This window comes from Rhamphochromis longiceps, linkage group LG12 (genome assembly GCF_057381845.1).
Source record: "Rhamphochromis longiceps isolate RC_006_pf linkage group LG12, R_longiceps_female_GT1.1, whole genome shotgun sequence".
Taxonomy (NCBI): Eukaryota; Metazoa; Chordata; class Actinopteri; order Cichliformes; family Cichlidae; genus Rhamphochromis; species Rhamphochromis longiceps.
Genome location: NC_140568.1, coordinates 20,104,641 through 20,125,800, shown reverse-complemented (window position 1 = coordinate 20,125,800; position 21,160 = coordinate 20,104,641). Strand labels below are relative to the sequence as shown.

Genomic DNA, 21,160 nt, shown 5'->3' with positions numbered 1-21,160 from the left:
GAGGAGCAACAGAAGTTACGTCAAGAACCACGGGAAATCCAAGTTGATCTTAAACTACGTCTGAAAACTGTACAAATGTAGCTGTCATCTCTGCTTTCCCTCCACGATGAGCATCAGTGACTGCAGAGCGCAGAAACCCCCGGAAATGCCCCTGCAAAGGCCTTTAAGGGACTCAGATACGCAGCGACACCGCGGTGCTGCTCCGAGGCTCGAACTGCCACATGCCCCCAGCTCCCTCAGCACCACCCCTCCCTTCCTCACAAAAACACGCACAACCACGCCCCCAGAGGCACGCGCACAAGCGCAGGCTCAGACACACCACCTCCTCCATCACTGGCAAACGCACATACACACAGAAGCATCGCGGGGTGAAGCGCACAACATGTGAAATGGGCATGAAGGACAGGTGTCGGGCTCCGGCAGGCGCACAGCAGGTGCAGCGGGGCTAACGCCGTACCCACACGGAGAGCAAGGCTGCCGCTTCGCCATGTCCACCGCATGCCATGTACTCACTGGCGAGACGGTAAGAAGGCCCGTCGTTTACTCTCGAAACATTTACCGCAACAAACTTGTTCGAACTCCCCCTCTTTAGCCTTCTCCGTGGGCTCCGTCCTGATTTGAACCCCGTGGCTGCTTCAGTATTTATGTTTTATTTCTTTTTAATGATGTCATTCCGGACTCAAAGGCGTTAGGTCACCAACAAAGGATGGAGGGCCGTCCGTGCCGCACCAAAATAAAAAGATTTGCCCGAGTGTATCAGAGCAAATGTTTGGTAAGGCTTCGAGGCTCAATGCGTCTTGCTTTGGGTTTGGGCGCGGGAGGTTTCAGGAAAATCTGCAGCACGATTGTGATAGAAAAGGAAAGAATGCAGTCTTTAAAGTTGCTTTTTGTTACTCTTTAATATGGCAAACAAATGGATTTGATCTCAGATTAATTCTGGACTGCATACAGAACATTTAGCTTTATATAAGAAACGTAAAGCCTAATACCATGCAGTACAGCCTTTGGCTCTATGAATAGGCTGTTATGTAAAATTACTGTTACATCCTTTAAAATCAAGTAGCACAGGTCGATCTACTCACACGCATGTTTGCATCGATTATCAGTTGATGTTTTTTTCTCCTCAGGCTGAGATTTTGCTCTCAGTGTGCAACTGCAGGAGCATTTAATGGATTCTTTGCTGTGTGCCGTAGCCATGGAGACAGTATGTGGCATGTGGTTTTTCTACTTGTGCTAAAGTGGAGTCTCTCTATTAAGGAGAAAGCTTAGTCCGTGAAGACAGAGGAAGGAATTTGTGGATTCACTGAGTCAAGATGTCCTGTCCCATCCTGAAATTCCAAAACACAAATCTTCCCTCTTTCCTCCTGGATCAGTGCGATTTGGAAGCAATATTCTGGTTAACAGATGTGTCAGCGAGAGACCTAAAGTTACTGTCAACCTTCAAAATTATATGCAGCACAATTTCTTTTTAAATTTTCTTTTGCATCTCCTGTGCAGTTGAATGCTCTAGCATTACTTTGGGGATCAGTTTTGTAAGGCTGTTTTACCAATATCGGGAAACGACATAATTTGATGAGCACTGTTCATCCATATCCATTAAAGGATTAAAGCTGTGTCCTTGTTTGAGTCAAATTTGGGCATTGGAATGCTCACTAAATGTTAATAATAATGATAATAACAGTGCTATAATAATAAAACTAGAGCTCAACAAGGCCTTAGTTTTTGCAAGCCCCTCCTTAAAAGTATTTATTTAGATTTTTAAGGATAGAAAGATTGGAAGCTAGGTTCAACATTTTTTCCTATTTAGTGGCACTAAATAGGAAAAAATCATTTCTAGATTTATCATTAATAGGACATTGGTAATTTATTTGTAATAAATTAAAACAAGAGCTAGTCTGACAATCGCAGTTGTGTTACACTGACATTCAGCATTCAAGACAGTGGTCCCAGTCATGCCGGAAGAGATCGCGTGGTACTATCTAACCCGCTATGTAAAGAAGAACAAAGCTTTTCTCAACATTACAAAACATGTTTTACTGTTATAGTAGTCACACTAGGTGCAGTAGTTTTTACTACAAATGGCTTCATATGGTCAAACATAATGAAATATTTAACTAAACCCCTAAATGTCTGTGATTGGTTGTTGTTGTCTGTTAACCACTGGATTTTCCTGTCTGTAAATCTGAGAAACCCTATTTTAATTAGTATATATAACTATAGCTATTCCTGCATATTAAAAGTAGAAAAATATTCATATTTGTGCTTTACAATGTGACAATGAACGCAACAAACCATGAAAATCAGTGAATAGCGGTGTATGCGTTCGCTTGTGTGTGTCGGGGTTTGTTGTGAACAGACGTGATATTTAGGTGTGTTGTGGAGACATGACAGAGATGGCTGGTCAGGCCTCTCTCGTCATGATGAACAGATGGTAACTCAGGGTTGGCTTGTGGGTGAGTGCCAACAAGAAAGCCCGTGTGTGTGTGTGACACATAAAAACCCATTGTTGGAACATTTTGTCCATAATACTCTCCAGAGGCCTTAAAAAAAACCCCAAATAAACAAAAACAACAAAATGTTTTGGTTGTTCTTTAATCAGAGATTCGTCAAAGTTGTCTGTTATTTATTGGAAAATATTCAGAGCAGCTTTCTTTACATAGTTATGCTAACGTAATACTTGCTACAGAAAGGCGACATAAGCATGTACATTGCTGTATTTCATTTATATTTCAGTAATCTTAGTAATCAGTGAGCTTTAAGTTGTGGCTGTTGGCCTGAAATTTTCTAATTGGGTTAGTCTTTTAAGCTTATGTTACATTTATATCTACTCACCCTTACACATATTGGAAGTAGTTCCTTATAGGGCTGTGCGATATGACCAAAATCTCATATCCCAATATAAGACATCTATCGTCCGATAACGATATAAATCACAAAAATTAAAAATTTTCTGTAAACTCTGTGAATCTCGGGCAGCTCGACTTGCGTGAAGTGTTGCGGGGGAAAGCCTGTTCTAACGTTTGAGTCTAAGGTTTATTTTTTAGCACCTGACGGCTCTTTTTTTTTCTTCTCATCCGTAAACACTCTGCATACTCTTTCACGTGGTTCAGTTTATTTTGAAAAGTCTCAACAGGATCTTGAGCTTTATTGTGAAAGGTTTATGTGGAAAATAAACAAGCGGACACGTGATGGTGTTACCGTCGTTGTCGTAAAACAGGCGCTTGTCCGTCCGTAGTGTGGTTATATTAAAAATAAGAGAAAGAGAGAACTTTAAGAAATTAATATAGCCACTACAGTGACCATCAAAACCGTGAAAAAATATTGCCGTAAACAGTTTATTTTGCGACACCACGAAACAAACGATAGCGTAAAATGAAACGATAGACGTTTTTATATCGTCATCCGATATATATCGTTATATCGAACAGCCCTAATTCCTTAGATTTACTTGGAAAATATATAAACATTTTATGTATTTAAAATATCTAAAATGCAGTATAGTAAGAAACTCAGTTTGCTAATTTAGCATTTTGTCCTTTACAATTAACATTTCAAAGGACATTTAATCTGGATTATCTTAATTTGCACAAATAAAACACATAAACAGACTTACCTTTTAAAATTATTGTTTACTTCAACTCGTTTGAAAATGAAAAAAAAACCATGAAGGACAAAGGGAGGGAATTCCTAGATTTATTTAAAAATGTATGTGAAGATTTCATCAAGTAAAAATAAAACAGATTTTAAAGGAATTCTTCATTCTGGGAAAGGATTGTTTATTTCTCAGCTTAACAGACTGTCAAATAGACCAGACCACCACAGGGTTTATATTATAGATGTTATAGCTTCATTCATCTGTCAAACTGTAATTCAACATTAGTGCTGATAACACTCTCTCAGCATCTGCAGTCTGATGAGGGGCTGTGAGGGCAACAGCAGCCGCCAGACTGAGCTGGAGGTAGAGTTCTTAGCCAGCAGAGGATATAAGCCATACCAAAGTCTTCTCCAGAGTTTCTGACTGAAGACGATTTGCACGCATGGAGCCACCCATATATTTAAACTAAGAAAATCCCTTTAAGGCTTAAACAAACCTCGAGGTCTGTTTGGTGTGATTAAATTGCTTGTATTATGAATGCAACCCACTCATTCAGCAGGACCTTTTCGTTTAGTACCATGCTAGGAACCGCATCTGTCAGCTGTAGCTTGCATCTAAAGTTCATCTTTTTAATATTCATACAATGCCCTAAAAGAATGATATACAGTTAGATATACAGTAGTTCTTTTACCATGACTTGGACAACAACACCAAAACATTTTCTATGTATAGGAAACAAATAATATATTCTATAAAATGAAAAATACAACTACTAAGCTATTACAAATTACTGAAAATGATGATTATAATTCCAGTAGATGAACACATTTTAGATTTCGTAGCCTTTTAAAATGTCTGTGTAGGTTCAGTCCAGGTCATGGTAATCTAAGGCAGTGTTTTCCAACTACTGTGCTGTGGCACATAGGTATGCCGTGAGAAATGATTAGGTGGAAGATGGTGGAACATTACCTGGTTCCACCTGATTAGTACTCTAAGCGATCGGCGTAACGTGCAGAACAATTACATTCTCTTCCAATAGAGGGCAGTACAACTACCCTCTCTAATAATAGTCATGCTGTGAGATGACACAGCGCGTAATATTAATAGATAAATATTTGGAAAGAAAAAGTAGTCTATCTGACCTGCGTCCTGGAGAAAATTCCAACCCAGATGAAAGCCCTAGCATGAGTAGTGCTGGGGACAAACCAAGCCAATTCCTCTATACCTGGTGCGCAGGGAAAAATGATCAATCTGCTTTTTGTGACCTTGTTGTTTGGTGTAGTGCCGCGTGATTTCTCTAATGTGAAAAATGTGCCGTGGCTCCAAAAGGTTGGGAAACACTGATCTAAGGACCTTGGACTGGACTTCTTTAAGTTTCTTAAAGATGTTTCACCTCTCCTCCAAGAAGCTTCTTCAGTTCTAAGATCAAATGGGCGTTAAGGCGGGAAGGGATCTCAAAACTGGATTGTATGTGCCAGACAGTTGCTGATAGGGGTTATGGTTCACTCAAAAAATGATTCTTTACATTCATAAACATGAAGGAATTTGAGTAAGATGCAACTGAAAGATATCAAAGAAGATGAAATAGTTTATGAAAGAATTCCATTTATGGAAAAATATTACCAAAGTTGAAATTGTGGCTTTTCCATTTTTAGAAAAGATATAACATCTGTAAGTTACAACAAGATTTCTATATAAAATATAAAATACTACACCAAGTAAAGGTTTATATAGCTAATATTAGAGACCTGAAATGTAACTATTAAAGGGTTAATTCTTATATGCATCGCCAACAACCAAACTATGATTACAGAGTTTGTGAAGTTTATATATATATATGTATAATTAAAATTACAAAAAAGAATAATCTCATCTTTCACATTGATCTGTGATATTTGGATAAATCAAGGTTTTGAAAAGCAAACTATATGCATTATAAACATATATATAATATAATATATATATAAGTTGAAACCCTTTGTGAGGTGTACTTGGGTTTATTCTGTGCCCAGTGTCATTTCTCACATCATCTGTAAAATCTGCCCTGAACTCATGCTCCTCAGCAGTTCTAATTTTGGCAGCATTATTAACATCAAGAGTCACGAGTTCATATCTACCCTTGATATGAGTAACGCAGAATTTTAGGAAGGTCAGCCCATTTCCAGTTAGTGGGCAGGATAACAAGGGGAAAGTGAGAATGCGCAATGTCTATTTTGGAAATAACAAAATGAGTGGGATGAAGGCAAATTAAAGTCTGAGGCAGATCTGAGTAGGTAGAAAAGTGACATCTTTGTAGTGCTCTCTAAACTGTTTGTTGTATTGACTATGCTTTAGTGTGTAAGAGGAACGACATAGATGGTTATATTTTAGTAAATTTATCCGTGGTCATCAGTGGATGTGGAAGCTGGATCGTAGTCTGGGAACCTAAAAATCGCGTGATGCTAATTATTCATGCTCTGGACTCCTCGTTTACAATATCATTGTTGCAGGTGGTCAGAGCCTGCTCTGCTTCTGTTATATATTGCCCCTGGGACTGGTGAAATGTATTTGCATAGTGCATATTCTGAGGGATAATTCTGCTCTCAGAGACACTTGTTCAGTCTTAAAAAATAGGGCTTGTCCCTCAAAACTGCCTTCTTAATTAGCTGCAGCAGAAGGCAGCATGCTGCAAGCCTTTAATGGTAAAGTGGAGCCACTGTGGGGCAAGAAGGCATCACGTGCAGTAGGCCACAAGTGGGAGTGTAAGGCAGTTCACCTTCATTAGCCCTCAGTGAGATATTGGCATTTGATAACTACATTAACAGTATTAAATAAGAGCTTTGTAAACTACACTGCTGTTAGCTATGGGGTTGCTCCTCACTCCTGAAGCTCAGCATGTTGACCTTTACTTTTCCAACATGGTTTACACAGAAAGAGAGTGAAAATGTGCAAGTTGAGAATAAACAAACTTTCCGTTGTTAGAAGCTAGTGCATTACTTCCCAACTTCTCAGCTAGTTGAAGACCTACTATATCAAGCTAGCAGTTTGATGGTATGCCCTAGAATTATGATTATTCATTATTTTTGCATAGGTGGGAGCCTTTATTTACTTTTAGTCATATAGGCTCATTCTTTAGTCAAACACGTAGAGTACATAACATTTTAATGTCACCATAAAAGAAATAATAACAATTTAAAAAATACAACTCCACAATTAAAGCATTAAATAACCTAAATAATCTCCTCTTGTGACAAAGTTTGGAAGAATGGATCCAGATTTTGTGGACTGATTCTTCCTAACTTTGTGGCACCAATACAATATACTATACACTGTTTCTAGAACAGTACTGTAATATGTTGAAGACACTTAAAAAGTCTCAATTCATGAGTGGTCTGTTCACCACTCTTTAGAAAAATTCTCATCATTCTTGGCGTTGACACTGTCGGCACATTTGGTATAGCAGCAATGCTAACCGAAGTCAACCTTTGTTTTTCTAAATAGAGCCTGACTGAGGGATTTTTAAGACCAATTCTGATATTTGAGGATTTAAAAATCTGAAAGGAAATGTTTTTGTCCTTTCAGACCCACAAAACATCAACAGATTTCACTAGCATTTTTATGTGTAGTTATTTATAAGGTCTTACTAAGATAATATGACATTGCAGTTTAAAAATGACCTCGTTTTAATGTCACAGCAAGGCATGGATTAGTTGTTTACACTCTGCCCGACTCTGCTTGGATCAGCTGATTGTTGTTTTTGTGGTGTTCCAAACATGTTGCCATCAGGTAAGTTGCAGAGTGTCCTCTTGGAAGCAAATTATACAATATTAAAAGTCACAACATCTCTTCTTTAGTTTTTACATTTTCATTTATTTCCCATTATATGAGATCAGATGAGAAAAGGAAGCGGGTAGTGGGCAACTTTTGAGGTGGGCTGTAGGCTGTCCATCCAATCAGAAGTTAGAAACAGTTGTATTTTGTCATTGGCTAAAAAAGTTTGTTTTTTCTTTTTATAATGAACTTTTGATTGGTTTGGCAAAGCACACTTTTGGATGGGTTGAGACCAGCAACCGCCAACATGGGTGCGTAAGCCTTCCTATGGCAGAGAAAACAATAACGCTGATTATGCTCCATCTCTTTTCTTTCCCCAGGCTGTGTTGATCTTGAATCACACTGAATGGAGATCATTGAAGTTTCTTTAAGATGACTCGGACACATCCCCCTGATATACTGGCATCAACTCTGTATCAGGACATAAATCTAAATCCCATCACTGACCCCTCCATTTCTCTACACTCCAACCAGCAATGTGACTTGAAAATGATTGATAAATCAGAAATCATCAACAAAAGACACTGCCGTAGTTTTGACTTCATTGAGTCACTGGATGACCCACAGACCCTCTCTTCCTCGATGGAGTATCCTTACAAAAGGCCCGAGCATCAGACATTAAATAAAGATCTTGCGTGGAATGGATTGGATCAACCGGGACATCTTCGCTTTTCATCTCCAGATCTGTTTAACACCAGGCAGTTTCAGCAGCACAGCACCCAAGACAAAACCAGCAATCTTACGTGGTCAGATTCAAAAAAGAGATCCAGGTCTAAAAGTGCTCCCAGGATTAAGGCTACTCTCACTCCTGTACCCATTTCAGTGTCTCCCCCAGGGACCAGGAAGGGGAGGGATGCACCTCAGGCTGCATCAGATACCTTGAGGACTTCTGAAACAGTGCGAGATTCCTACTCATCAAACAGGCCTTTTTTGAATGAGGTGCATCCTATCAAACTGCAGCCTCATGCCCCCCTCTATGTATCAGACTGTTTTGAGGAGGACAAGTCAGATAAACCTGCTGTAACCCCTCATGTTAGGTGCCGTGTGGACATCAAGCCAGATGCTGCTGTACTGCAGCACACATCAAGGCAGGTTCCCAGTGTGCGTCCTGACCACCTTTGGCAGAGATACTCTCAGGCCAGTAGCAGCAGAGGTTTGTATGTGCCTCGACAGATGGTCTCCTCACCAACGCCTACTCCAAGTGAGTGCTATAGTGGAGATTTTAGACAGGGGTACCATTACACTACCAGTATGTCTCCTATCTCTTACCAGCATCTAGACATGCACAGAATGCCATCACCAACAGCACCATATCTGACTCAAGAACAAAGAGCTTACTCAAATCCTAACATACCAACCAAGTTTTTCTATACCGAGGATGCAGTCCGTTATCCAGTGCATCCCTACTCTAGAGCTTACTTTCAGGATGATCGGTCCAGTCTAACCAGTCATGGTAGTACAGTGACCAGTCAGTACGATCCAAGGACTCGATGGGTTCACACCCTTCCTGTCAGGTCGTATTACGCAGACAACTTTCCTAGAGAGCCTGCACATTCTGTATACGGCAGGCCTTACTCCACAAGTGAGGCAAGTTCATACTTTTCTCAAACTCCACTGTCTAGATCTTACTATGGTGAGGACAACCGCTTCAATCCGTATCATATGAATAACTCAAGGTTTGTTTACTCCAAACCATTTAGCTCTCCTATGGAGCAGTACTTTTCATCAAGGCCATACCATACAGAGGGTCGTCGACGCCCTCGAATGTCTCAGGCCTTTTCAGATGACTGGTATCGCTCAAGCATATCTGGTTACTCTAATCAGTCCTCTCAGCACACGCCACCAAGAGTAAGACAAGACTCCAGCATACCCCCGTGGTTTCCCAATAGCTGTACAGAGACAAGTCGCCTTGGAGCAGAAATCAAAAACCATTCAAAGTCTTGGGACAATATTCTCTATCCACGTCATGACAGAGACCAGTCAGTGCCACGTGGACGAAGTTATGAAAATTTGTTTTACCAAGCAAGGAACGGCACATCCTCTGATGTTACATCTCAACCTGTCATTCTTAACCTATCAAGTTCACCGAGACGCTACGCTGCCCTGTCACTGTCTGAAAACTCTCTAGAGAGGGGTTCAAGCAATCCGTGGAAGAATAGCAAGAGTGGACATTGGTTTGTAACTCCAGAGATCACCATAACTGACAATGACCTATGTGCAGGCAACAGCCGGCGACGTGATGTCCACTCTGTTAGCTGGGATACACTGGATGATGAAAAAACACCATCTCCCAGAGAAGCTCATCCGAAGCAGCCATCTAATGCAACAGACATTACCAAAGATAGGAAACATAACAACTTCTCCCTGCAGCAGAGCCTAGAGCAGCTGGATGAACTCTTAGCTGATTTGGTCGTTGACTACAAACCACCAACTAGCAGAAAGTCCAGTGAAGACCTTTTAGACCAGCTAAAACAGCTAATCACTGAAGATGATGAGAAAGACAGGGGTTTGTCTGGGCACGAGAACTTAGGATGTCTGAACACCCAGCTCCCCTCCTCCAAATCCAGCCCCGACACCATCAAAGACCCCGATAGTGGGTGTGATGCTTTACAAAGAAGTGCAGAAGAGTGCTCTCCAGACCACAGCACTGATGAAGATGACACTATGGTGTGTGCTAATAAGAAATGCAGCCGGATTGAGAATATGTTCAACGCCTGCCTGTATTTCAAGTCTTGTCACAGTTGCTACACCTTCTACTGCTCACGAAATTGTCGCCGGGACGACTGGGAGATCCACAAAGAGACGTGCCTGTATGGTCGTGTCAGTAGTGTGTGTCGACACACTCTTAAGTTTTGCAGAGAGAATACAGAGATCCACAAAGCCTTCTCACGAGTTGCTAAAGCTGGCTATCTCTCCAGAGGCAGAGGCGTCCTCTTTCTGGGTTTTGCTAATCCAGAGACAGCTGACAACTTCCTGCAAGTTGGGCTTGAGAGCCTCCTCATGTCTCCCACATACTTATCTCTCAGAGAGCTGGATGGCTTCAAGGACAACCTAGGAGAGTACTGCAAGGAACTGCAGCAAGCAGGTCATGAGTATGACCCCAATGAATGTTTCCTTTTGAATGTATCCATCGCTGTTGGTGAACTAGTGCCTAACAGACCTTCGCCAAGGGTCCAAACACCAACAGTTCGAAAATATGCAAAGGTGTCCTTAGCCTCCTCAAGCCCTGACAAAAAGGTACTCAAGAAGGATAGCGAAATGGAAACGCTCATCCTCACTCCCCCTCCGGGCACACCAGACATTGACAAGGAGGGGGAGGAGGGAAGGAAAGCTCGAGAGGTCTGCTTTGTCAATATCCAGCGTGAGCTCAGGACCAGAGGAGTTTTCCTTCGCCATGAGTACCCCAAAATCTATAATCAGCTGTGTGAGTTTGTGGAAAGCAACAAAAGGTTTACTCCTACTACTATATACCCAATAGATAAGAGAACAGGGAAACAGTTTATGTGCATGATCATGGCAGCATCCGAGCCAAGAACATTAGACTGGGTGGGCACCCCCCATCTCTTGGATGATATCATATAGCATAGCACTAATTAGTAACGATAATGATGTCAGCTAAATGTATATACTGGAAATAAATTGTGTGATTTAGCAAACTAAATATTGATTTGGAAATAGATGTATATACAGTATGTGACCAGCCGCTCTCTCTCTCTCGCTCTCTCTCTCTATCATCTATCTATCTCTCACTTCTGTCTGTTGCCACAGATACACAAAACTCACACGCATAAACACACACACTTGTGACATGTTGTTTTTGGCTTGTTTTGATCCCGTTGCCCACAGAACAGTTAAACAGTTAATAGCCTGCATGTAGACTAGGCAAGCTCTCCAGTTATCCAGGTGTTTAAGATGTGAACATGTATGATTGTGCAGTCTCTGCAGACAATTTATGAAGCACACAGTATTTATTAAGTGCACATTTCATTGCCTACACATAATAGTGTGCAAAGCCAGGTTTCATATTGTAACAGTCATCCACTATTAATTTCTCCAACAAATGCTAAATCATATATTTATATCTTGTTACAGTGGTTGTAAGATTACAACTGTTGTTTATTAGTATTTAAGTATTATTTCCTTGATATGCTGTAGATGTGTGGGTTTTTAAAAAAAATTATATTAGTCATTGTTTCATAGATAAAGGAGTACAATCAGACCGCCGGTTGTTTTCCCACTCCATTCACGATTTAGTTGGAACTTATTTCATCTTGTGAAAAGACTTGATGTCATTCTTGTATAAATTGCTTTGTTTGAAAGTGGCCTTCAGTCGAAAACAAAAAAAATGCATTTGACACAAAGCAATGTATAGGGTTAGCTATTTCTAAAGGGTTTAGAGCTGTAGAATTAGGTTGTTTAAACTACCAGTGTAAATGAATAATTATTTTTGCTCAAAGCATGTTATTTATATTTAAGGTATTTTAATATTGATATTGCTTATGATTAAATTTATTATGTTAACAAGATACCATTTGATGCATAGAAATGTAAGAGGTATATATATTGAATATTAGATCATTTGAACATCATGAACTTGAGACCTTATTGTAACTAATACCACAGTATGTTCCTAATTAAATCATATGCAATAAAAGAGCAACCTTAACATCTATATTGTAAAATCCTATTTTATTATAAACACTTAATAATTCCTTTGAGCCAAGAGCTGCAAAGACTATTTGCACTTACACAAATTACGAGATAAGAATGTTCCTAACAGCGCTGCAGCACTGACCCCAGATGATAAGCCTGCTTCCAATGCCATTGTTGACTAATCTAAGGTTGCCCTTTTACTTGATTATATCTTTGTGCAAGACCTTCCTCAAGTTTCTATTTTGTGATGTTTATAACACACGTATATATAAATATATATATGAATCTATAATAAATGGAAGTAAATGAGTGACCTCATGGCTTTGAATTTTTCTTCATGGGATACTTTATATAAAGGCACAAGATTAAATAAATACAGTTCTCGTCATGTTGTCTCCTTTTTATATTATTAGAGCTCCACCTTGTGGAGCAATGCATGTATTGGTCGAAATACAAAGTTGGTATTGGCAACTTATAAAAAGTAAAATATATCACATTTGACCTCTGACCTCTTTCAAGGTCAAGTAAGGTCAAACTTTCATAAAATGACTTTAAATTTAAAAGGTGATGCTCTCACCTTTGTCACGTGACATCTAAGTCAGCTTTGGTGCTGATAAACTAATACTTAATACACATACATGACATACAGTACAAAAGGCAGTGTAGGAAACTCATCACTCTTTTGTCCAGTGGTGGCTCACACATGGAATATGAGCAAGTATGAAATTGAATACCATTTAAAGGCCTCGGGTATCATTAATTACAATGGTTATGCACATGTCAACCAGATAAACTTTAAGTATGGGTAAAAATTATATATGCATACATTCATTCACATCATTAGGTACAATAGTGACCTATTAATTACTAGGTTGTACCCCCTTTTGCCTTAATAAGTCATGGCATAGACTGAACGAGGTGCTGGAAACATTCCCCAGAGATTTTGTTTTGTTTTATTAAAATAAAATTTCACTTATTTTTTGGGAAAGTGTACATTCTGATCTAAACATCTCGACAGTGACATCTGCAGGTCTTGGGGGAAATGGCAATGTGAAGGAGTGTCGATGGTAGAGAGCAAGACATCAGGAGTTCATCCTCCAGGTGGGATCTCTCATATTAATTGAATGCATTTCAGTTTATTTCATGCTAACGCTTGTGGTAGCAGCCCTGAAGTTCTGTTAAACTAGGAGATAATGGATTTGAGAGGGCAGATTCAGGGGAGCACTACTGGGGAAGGGACTGACAGTTCAGCTGCAGGCTCCACTGACTTAGCATTATAAAATAATAATAAAAAAACAGCAACAAGTAAACCACTACTGATACATCATTCATAAAAGGACATTCGGTGTGTGTATAAAAAAACAAAAATATTAGGATTCAATGGTACTGATGCTGTGGGGAGTAAAACATACTTCACGAGGTTCTGAACAACTGATGGTACATGTCCAGTTAAGTTGGAGGTATAAATCCTTAACATTACTATTTTAAATAGCCTCTGTGACATATGAGTTACAGCTCTTTGGGTAGCTTTTGGTTACCTGTAGTTGTTTGATTCACAACTTGTTTTGGAAAATGCACGTTCAGAACTATGAACTTGTGTTTTGAGAAATTATGGAGAAACGACTATGTTTCAGCTCTGATTAGATGACAACATCATATTTTTCTAGTGTTCATATCATGTCCCATACACAGCTTTACGGCAGTGTTAATGGTACATCAAGTTTTGCTTTCACAAATAAAATAAAGCAAAACATCAGTTGCGTGTTAAATACACATTTGAAAAAGGATCCGAACAGATTTAATCCAAAGTATTTTCCGTATTCTGCATAAAAAAAACCTTATTACAGAGATGAACATATTATGTAAATATGATAATAACCATGCTTCCATATAACTATATATAAACAATTTAAATGTCACTTGGTTATCCATAAAGAGACACATAATATGTGCATAAAAAATAAATATTTGGGATATAATGTGTGCCTATTTAAATACAAATCCTCCTGTGTTATAGTCAGGACCAGCCCATTTTTAGGTTATAAAATGCATAAAAGTACCTTTTAAATTTGTTTATTGTATCAAGGCTTTTTGACTTTGTCAGAATTTCTATTTAAACAAAGTAAAACAATAAAACTAAATTATATAATGAAATGCGCTGGTGAAAATTATGACTTTTTTATTGTTGGGGTTGGTTTAGACCCAGTTATGATATAACATTATAAAACAGTAGTGCTAAAGCTAAAGTCATAAACACACTGTGAGCTCACTAACTCAGTTAGAAGCTACTCTCTTTAACGCTTTGTCTCCTTCCCTAAATAAACAACCCCTTTTATTCTTACTGCTTCACTGAAAAGGTCATCCAAACTGAGATCTACATGTAAGACCGACTCATTTTGGTGACTTCAAGTTTGCATCATGCAGAAAGAATTCTACAATAAGCCAAGCTCTTTATGAGAAGAAGAAGGATATAATTATCAACCAGAGGACACGGATACAACTGATGAATCTGGTGAGGAGGTCACAGTTGCTGAAGCTGCTCCTGCTGAAACAAACAAATCCAAAAGTGGTGATATCTCTTGGATGGGCGAGGCTCATTTCACTGAAATTCAACCCAGGCCCAGACATAACAGTATGAATGTTTTGCCCCTTTCCATGGGAAATGCTCCTTCTGGCAATACATGCCCAGCAATTCAGGCAAATACGACATAATGGGATGTGATGCAAAAACCAGCTATGCATCGAATTGAAGACGACAGGAAGATTTAAAGAAGCAAACCTGCGAGTGGCATCCCTGAGAAAAAACAAGGAAAACATCAAGTCCTCGATATGTTTTCTGGACTGCAACCTCGCAGCTGCTGTGAGGAAGGACCTGTGATACCGCTTATAATATTATAATATTTTTTTATAATATTAAAACTAATATATATATATATATATATATATATATATATATATATATATGTGTGTGTGTGTTTGTGTGTGTGTGTGTGTGTTCCATTACCTGTCAACGATAGTAAGGTAACATAACACCCTTTTATTTTAAAAAATTTTTTAGAATGGAAACGAGATATGCTGTAAAAAGAAAGGGCCTGGGAGCTACAAGAAAAATATTAAAACCAGTCTTTTCATGGATAAGGAAGCCTAACAAGGTAACTAACAATCAAACTGCATGGTAAACCATTGTTTTGAGGATATTCTTTGGTTGATTTAGGACACGGGTCAAAACCGATCAGTTAACATAAGAGATAGTAACGGAAAGGTACCACAAGAGGAAGGTTTAAACCTCCTTAATTTCCAGGAAACCTGATGTTTAAACATGTTTTCTATTTTAGCGTGAAATGTCCCTTTAACGACCCAAATGCTTCCTTTTGCGCATGCGCGTTGCGCAGGTCTCCTCGTGATGACAGTAAATGACAGCAGCGTTCGCTAATGAAGAAGGCAGTGTGAGACCGCTAACCGCCAACAAACACTTGACTGACTCGAGAAATCTTATGATCAGCTGTGTTTAGAGGAGGTGGGAACAATTAGTACGGACTAATTACGTTTGGTAAGTGACTGATTTTATGGTAACGCGTATTGTTGTTCACATTTGGTCCACTCAGGAGCTTGCAGCCTAAAGCTAAGCTAACGTAGCTATCGGGCTAGCTCATCATTAGCTTGACCTGCTCGCAAACGTTAGCCCAGTTTAACTTGGTTAACATTAGCAGGCTACTACAAAATTAGCCAGTTCACAGGGCTACTTTCTTTCCGCGTCCCACAAATCAGTGCATTCGCAAGTTCGTCTTTACTGGAAGCAGTGTGACACCTGGGTGCCCCTTGTTCCACTTTCCTTCATAGCTTTTAGCTGGCAAATACCGGTCATATGGTTTAATTGATATGATTCCCGGGTCGTCTTGTGGTGATCTACTACAAGTTAATGGAGCAGGCGTTTACGGGCATTAACATTACCCATCTCGATCTGCTGGCTGCTTGGCCAAATCTCAGGAGTGGAAACAGCATCAAATCAAGGACACTATAAACACACAAATGCACGGCAGTTAGAAAATGTACATGTTTTATTCAGATTTTGTGTTAGATATGCTTTCACCCACTCACTGAGAAAAGTGGGTGCGGTGTCTAAAGTAACGTAAAAACATAGGTACAAACATGATGTTTGTAACGTTAAGGCTTGTTAGGCCTTAGGATATCAGAAGCATGTTGTCATTGAACACGACTATTCAAATAAGCGGTACATGTTTCTGGCAATAAGTAATTATCGCTCGGTTTTGTCCGTTATCATTATAGTAATTACTGGTAGATTACAAAAAATGAAGCCGGTTAACTCAAATTTAATTCAGCCTGTTCGTTGCCAATTGCAAAATGTGAAACGTTGCTCCTTGTCGTGTGTTATGTCTTTAAAAAAAAGTTGTAATTTTTTCCCCCCCAAGGTTAAGCTTAATGACAAAAATCACAACACAAACATACACGTATTTGTTGTACAGTACAGTGCAGTAAAGTCTTAGCACCTGTAAAATAACTAGAGCTACAGTTTCCACGTCCTTAGTTATCTAAGCCCATAACTCCCATATTGCTCATCACGTCATGCTTTTTTGTTTATAGCCTCAGTAGTCACTTTCAGTTTAAGTCTTTACTAAAAATTGAATGTGATTCAGATCTGACTGAGGCTCAGCAAACAGGACTTTATTCCTCTGTATTTGTGACTACAAAGTGCCTGACCAAGGTTCAAGTTTTTCAGTCTGAAACCTCAGCTACAGTCCATTCAAATTTGTTGCTCAAAATGCTCAATAGTAAAGCAAGCAGGCAGCAGTGGGGAGTCATTGTTAGTTAATCCAGATAATAATAATAATAATAATAATGATAATAATCATTATTATTATTATTATAAATTTGTTGTAATACAATGATCTGCAGCCACCCCTCAGGTGATGTTTACTTTTATTCTTGCTCCGTTTCATTTCGTGTTTCATCAGTTCTTGTCCTGATGCATTAATAAAGTGTGTGCTGGTTAAATTGGCCAAACCTGCAGCGAACGGTTAGTTTTTACTCCTTCAGAAAGGATTGAGGTTCAGGAAAAATGCTGAGAAAGGTCACCCGTAAGCCTCACATATTTTCTGTACACTATCTGCCTGCTGAGCAGTGTAAGAAATTCTGAGAAAGGGAAGTGTGAAGAGGATGTTTGCTCGGGACCGCAGATACCTTTTGTGGAAAGTGAAATCCTTTAAATCTATAAATAAAAAAAACACTCAGTTCTGTTGGTTTGTGTGTGCGCTCATGTAGTGGGTGGAGTGGGCTGTGATCCAAACACCTTTACTCCGATGCTGAGATATTTACTAGAAGTAGGAAGCGCAGAATAAGTCCCAGAACATTGTCCACGCTAACGGTGGTGTCTTGATACAGCCCCTTTTAAGACAATAATTTATCAATAATATCTGTGTAACCGAATGAGAAAAATAAATCTGGAGAAAAAAGCAAGAACAATGAGAGATTTATTTATTTATTGTATTGTGGTGTGGCATTGTATTATTATTGTTATCAAGATGGAGTTTTGCTAATGAGTCATTTCAGTTAGCTCCTTGGTTTGCTTTTTGCTCCCTGTCTTCTATTTTCCCCTATGAGTATTTTCTTCACCACAACCTACTTAACTTCTGCTCACATTATCCTCCTTCATTTAATAAGCACCATCAGAAGTTTTTTTTTCCCCTAGACTTGCCCTGGCATTGATAATAAATTAAGGCGTTTAGAGATGTTATGAGTGAACACTCGGTCCTCTCGTGACTCATGTTAACAGATTTCAGTGGCTGTCCTGCCACGACTTTTATTCTCACATGCAGCTTACAGAGTTGAAGATTAAGCCTTCCCTCAGTGTCTGTTGTTTGGTTTCTCTTCTGCTTTAGAGTTCCTCTGTGCTCTCCATGACTGACTCACCAGGTAGCTCTACTCTGTGGATTGTATTGACGCTCGCATGCACATGAGGCTGTGGCAAATGGCAGTAAACCTCTCTGCTAGACACTTAAAAGCCTAGTTGCTTTTTCACTTCTGTCCAAATATGTGAGGAATGTGCTTATTCAAGAAGATGAGCGGCTCAGTGGAAGTGCGCCATAAGTGTGCTTGTAAGCCAATCCCATATGGAAAAGAAATAATAAAAACATATATGATTTACTCATGAAAGTGGCCACTTTCATGAGTAAATCATATATGTTTTTAGTAAGTATACAAAACATACAAGTTTCATTATATAATTTTTCAAGGGATCTTATATGTGTTTTCCCTCTTGTATGCTTTTCATACAAGTTTCATACAAGACAGATAAAAACTTTATAAGATTTATATATATCTTTTCCATATGGGAATTACCTGTCAGTGACTTACGTTCAGATCTGAAATGACTTTTGAACTGAGAGAAAATGACTTTTTTGTCTTTATTATTCTGATCTGTTAATTTACAAAGGTCCAAAATCTAGAGCAGTTTACAGTACAATAAAGACCCAACCAGGGATTTGTTGTTCCAATGTATTAGTATCATCAGTAGTGGAACGGGAAAATTCAACATCACAAAATGGATAAGCCTTTCTGTAACCACTGGACTATGGTAAAGTTTGGAAATGATTGGCACCTTTTTTACTAATCATTGGTTAATCATTTTGGTCATTTCCAAAGCTTAACGGCTGACTGATGTGGGTTTTTCTGTTGTTGTTGTTTTTTTTAGCCTTTATGTTGATAAGCACAACATCTGAAGCCTTAGTTCACACTGATCATTAATATTTGACATTTTATAAATAACACAATTTGTTAATTAATAGAGAAAATAGAGAGATGATTGAAAGTAGAGATTGGTACTGACAGTGACTACTCCTTGGTCTTCTTCTTCCTGCTTAATGTGCAGACTCAGGCTGGCAGACTTGGGGTGAAACCCTCCATGCATTGTAAGGAGCTTGTGTTGATGTCAGTAGCTTCAAGGGCTGGGCGATATGGCCTATATCCATATCACGGTATAATTAGAAGCATGTGTGGTAACGATATATATCGCGATATATTCTTTTCTTCTGTATAACGTATTTTACACACTATAAGGCACACTTAAAATCCTTTAATTTTTCTCAAAAATCAACAGTGTGCCTTATGTATGAATTCTGGTTGTGCTTACTGACCTGAAACCGATTTTATGTGATACACGGCACGCAGAAATCTGTCAAAAAATGTTTTAGTACGACTTTGGTAAGCTATGAAGGCGCACCGCTTGATGGATTGCCGGAACATTACGGCTGCTTGCGAAGTAATCTGGGTCCAAAACTCCGTCTTCTTCAGGTCCCAAAGTCAAACGAACACTGTGGCATTAGGGCTGTTCGATATTAGAGCAGGGTGATATGACCAAAAATATTTATCACAATATACATTTGAAAATTTGCGATAACGATATAACTGACGATATAATTGACACTAGACAAAATGCTTTACAACTCCACAACTTTATTAGTGCAAAAAACCCTATCAATGTATTTTCACTTAAACAAGCAGCTGTTTTTTATGTACATTAAAGTTATATAAAAATGTAATAGTGCAAATTCCTTGCTGACAATTTAACCAAAAGGCATTTCCAGTGGAAATTGGCCGACATATCCTCAGCATAACCATGTATAATATCCACAAAACTTAAAAAGAGGTTATACACACACAATATGGTAATATTATGTTGAAGCACAGTACGTATCACTCCGTGTGGCGCCTGCCTACGATAGCCGTAATGCTCCGACAATCCATCAAGCTGTGCAGCTTCGTAGCTTAGCAAAGTCGTACTAAAACATGTGACAGATTTTTTTAGTGCCGTGTACGACATAAAATCGTTTCGAGGTCAAAAGGCACACGGGATTATAAGGGGCACTGTCGATTTTCAGAAAAATCAAAGGATTGATTTTAAGTATGCCGTATTTTCCAAACAACACGATAATAACGACGGCCCGCTAGCATGCGCTACCAAAAATAGTGCTTTGTTGTATATCTGACGGACAAAAGCTAAACCAGTTCCACACCACTGGAGTTGCAGCATTTTTACAAACCAATTCTGGTTCATCCGTTTAATTTAACGATCCACTTTCGCTCTTCTCATTCTGCGTCGCCGCCATGTGCGTATGTAAACAAAGGCACTGCGCATGCGCATTTTACCCATATTCTATCGCGATATTTCATTTTCCTATCGTTGCCCAAAATTACACCGGTATTACCGTGAACGGTATGATATAGCCCAGCCCTATTCGATATAACGATATATATCGGATGACGATATAAAAACGTCTATCGTTTCATTTAAAGTAAACTGTTTACGGCAATATTTTTTTTCATCGTTTTGATGGACACTGTACTGGCTATATTAATTTCTTAAAGTTCTCTATTTCTCTTATATTTAATGTAACCACACTACGGACGGACAAGCGCCTGTTTTTATGCGTTATGGTTAGCAACAACGATGGTAACACCATCGCGTGTCCGCTTGTTTATGTTCCACATAAACCTTTCACAATAAAGCTCAAGATCCTGTTGAGACTTTTCAAAATAAACTGAATCACGTGAAAGAGCAGATTATTTATGGATGAGAAGTAAAAAAGAGCCGCCAGGTGCTAAAAAATAGACCTTAGACTCAAACGTTAGAACAGGCTTTTCCCCGCAGCACCCTGTGTAATAAATACTCATAAAGAAAACTGAGGCTGTTACAACTTATGTCTAAAAATGTATCGTTTCATGCATCGGTTAAAACACTCGACTCCAGCTACATGACGCGCAGCTGGAAACACTTCATGCAAGTCGAGCTGCCCGAGATTCACAGAATTTACAGAACTTGTTACATTTTTGTGATTTATATCGCTATCAGGACGATAGAATTCTTTTTTCGGGATATGAGATTTTGGTCAAATCGCACAGCCCTATGTGGCATCACTGAGAGTTAAAAGCTGTCTAAATTCTTTCATCTTTAATAAAATGATGAGCGTTGCTGCTCTACCAGGTGTAAAAATTAAGTTTAACATCCAGGCATCCATGAAAACAGAATTTATTAAATTCAACGGAGTTAGAAGTTAGCAGGAAGTTAGCTCGCTAGTTTCCACTTAA

The 21,160-nt window shown here is 39.0% G+C and overlaps 2 protein-coding genes across 3 annotated transcripts in view; both read left to right on the top strand.

Annotated features, from left to right (window-relative positions):
* The first annotated feature begins 310 nt into the window (after positions 1-310).
* On the top strand, positions 311-12,367 carry unm_hu7912 (un-named hu7912). Its single transcript, XM_085425115.1, has 2 exons — positions 311-523; positions 7,726-12,367. Exon 2 carries the CDS (start codon positions 7,778-7,780, stop codon positions 10,985-10,987), a length of 3,210 nt encoding a protein of 1,069 aa, XP_085281241.1. The 5' UTR covers positions 311-523; positions 7,726-7,777; the 3' UTR covers positions 10,988-12,367.
* Positions 12,368-15,461: 3,094 nt separating this feature from the next.
* Positions 15,462-21,160, top strand: part of gapvd1 (GTPase activating protein and VPS9 domains 1) — a 30,561-nt gene continuing 24,862 nt past the window's right edge. For both annotated transcript variants that reach the window (XM_085425113.1, XM_085425114.1), the window contains exon 1: positions 15,462-15,608. The gene's annotated coding sequence lies outside the window, so the exon portion shown is untranslated. The remainder of the gene's footprint in view (positions 15,609-21,160) is intronic.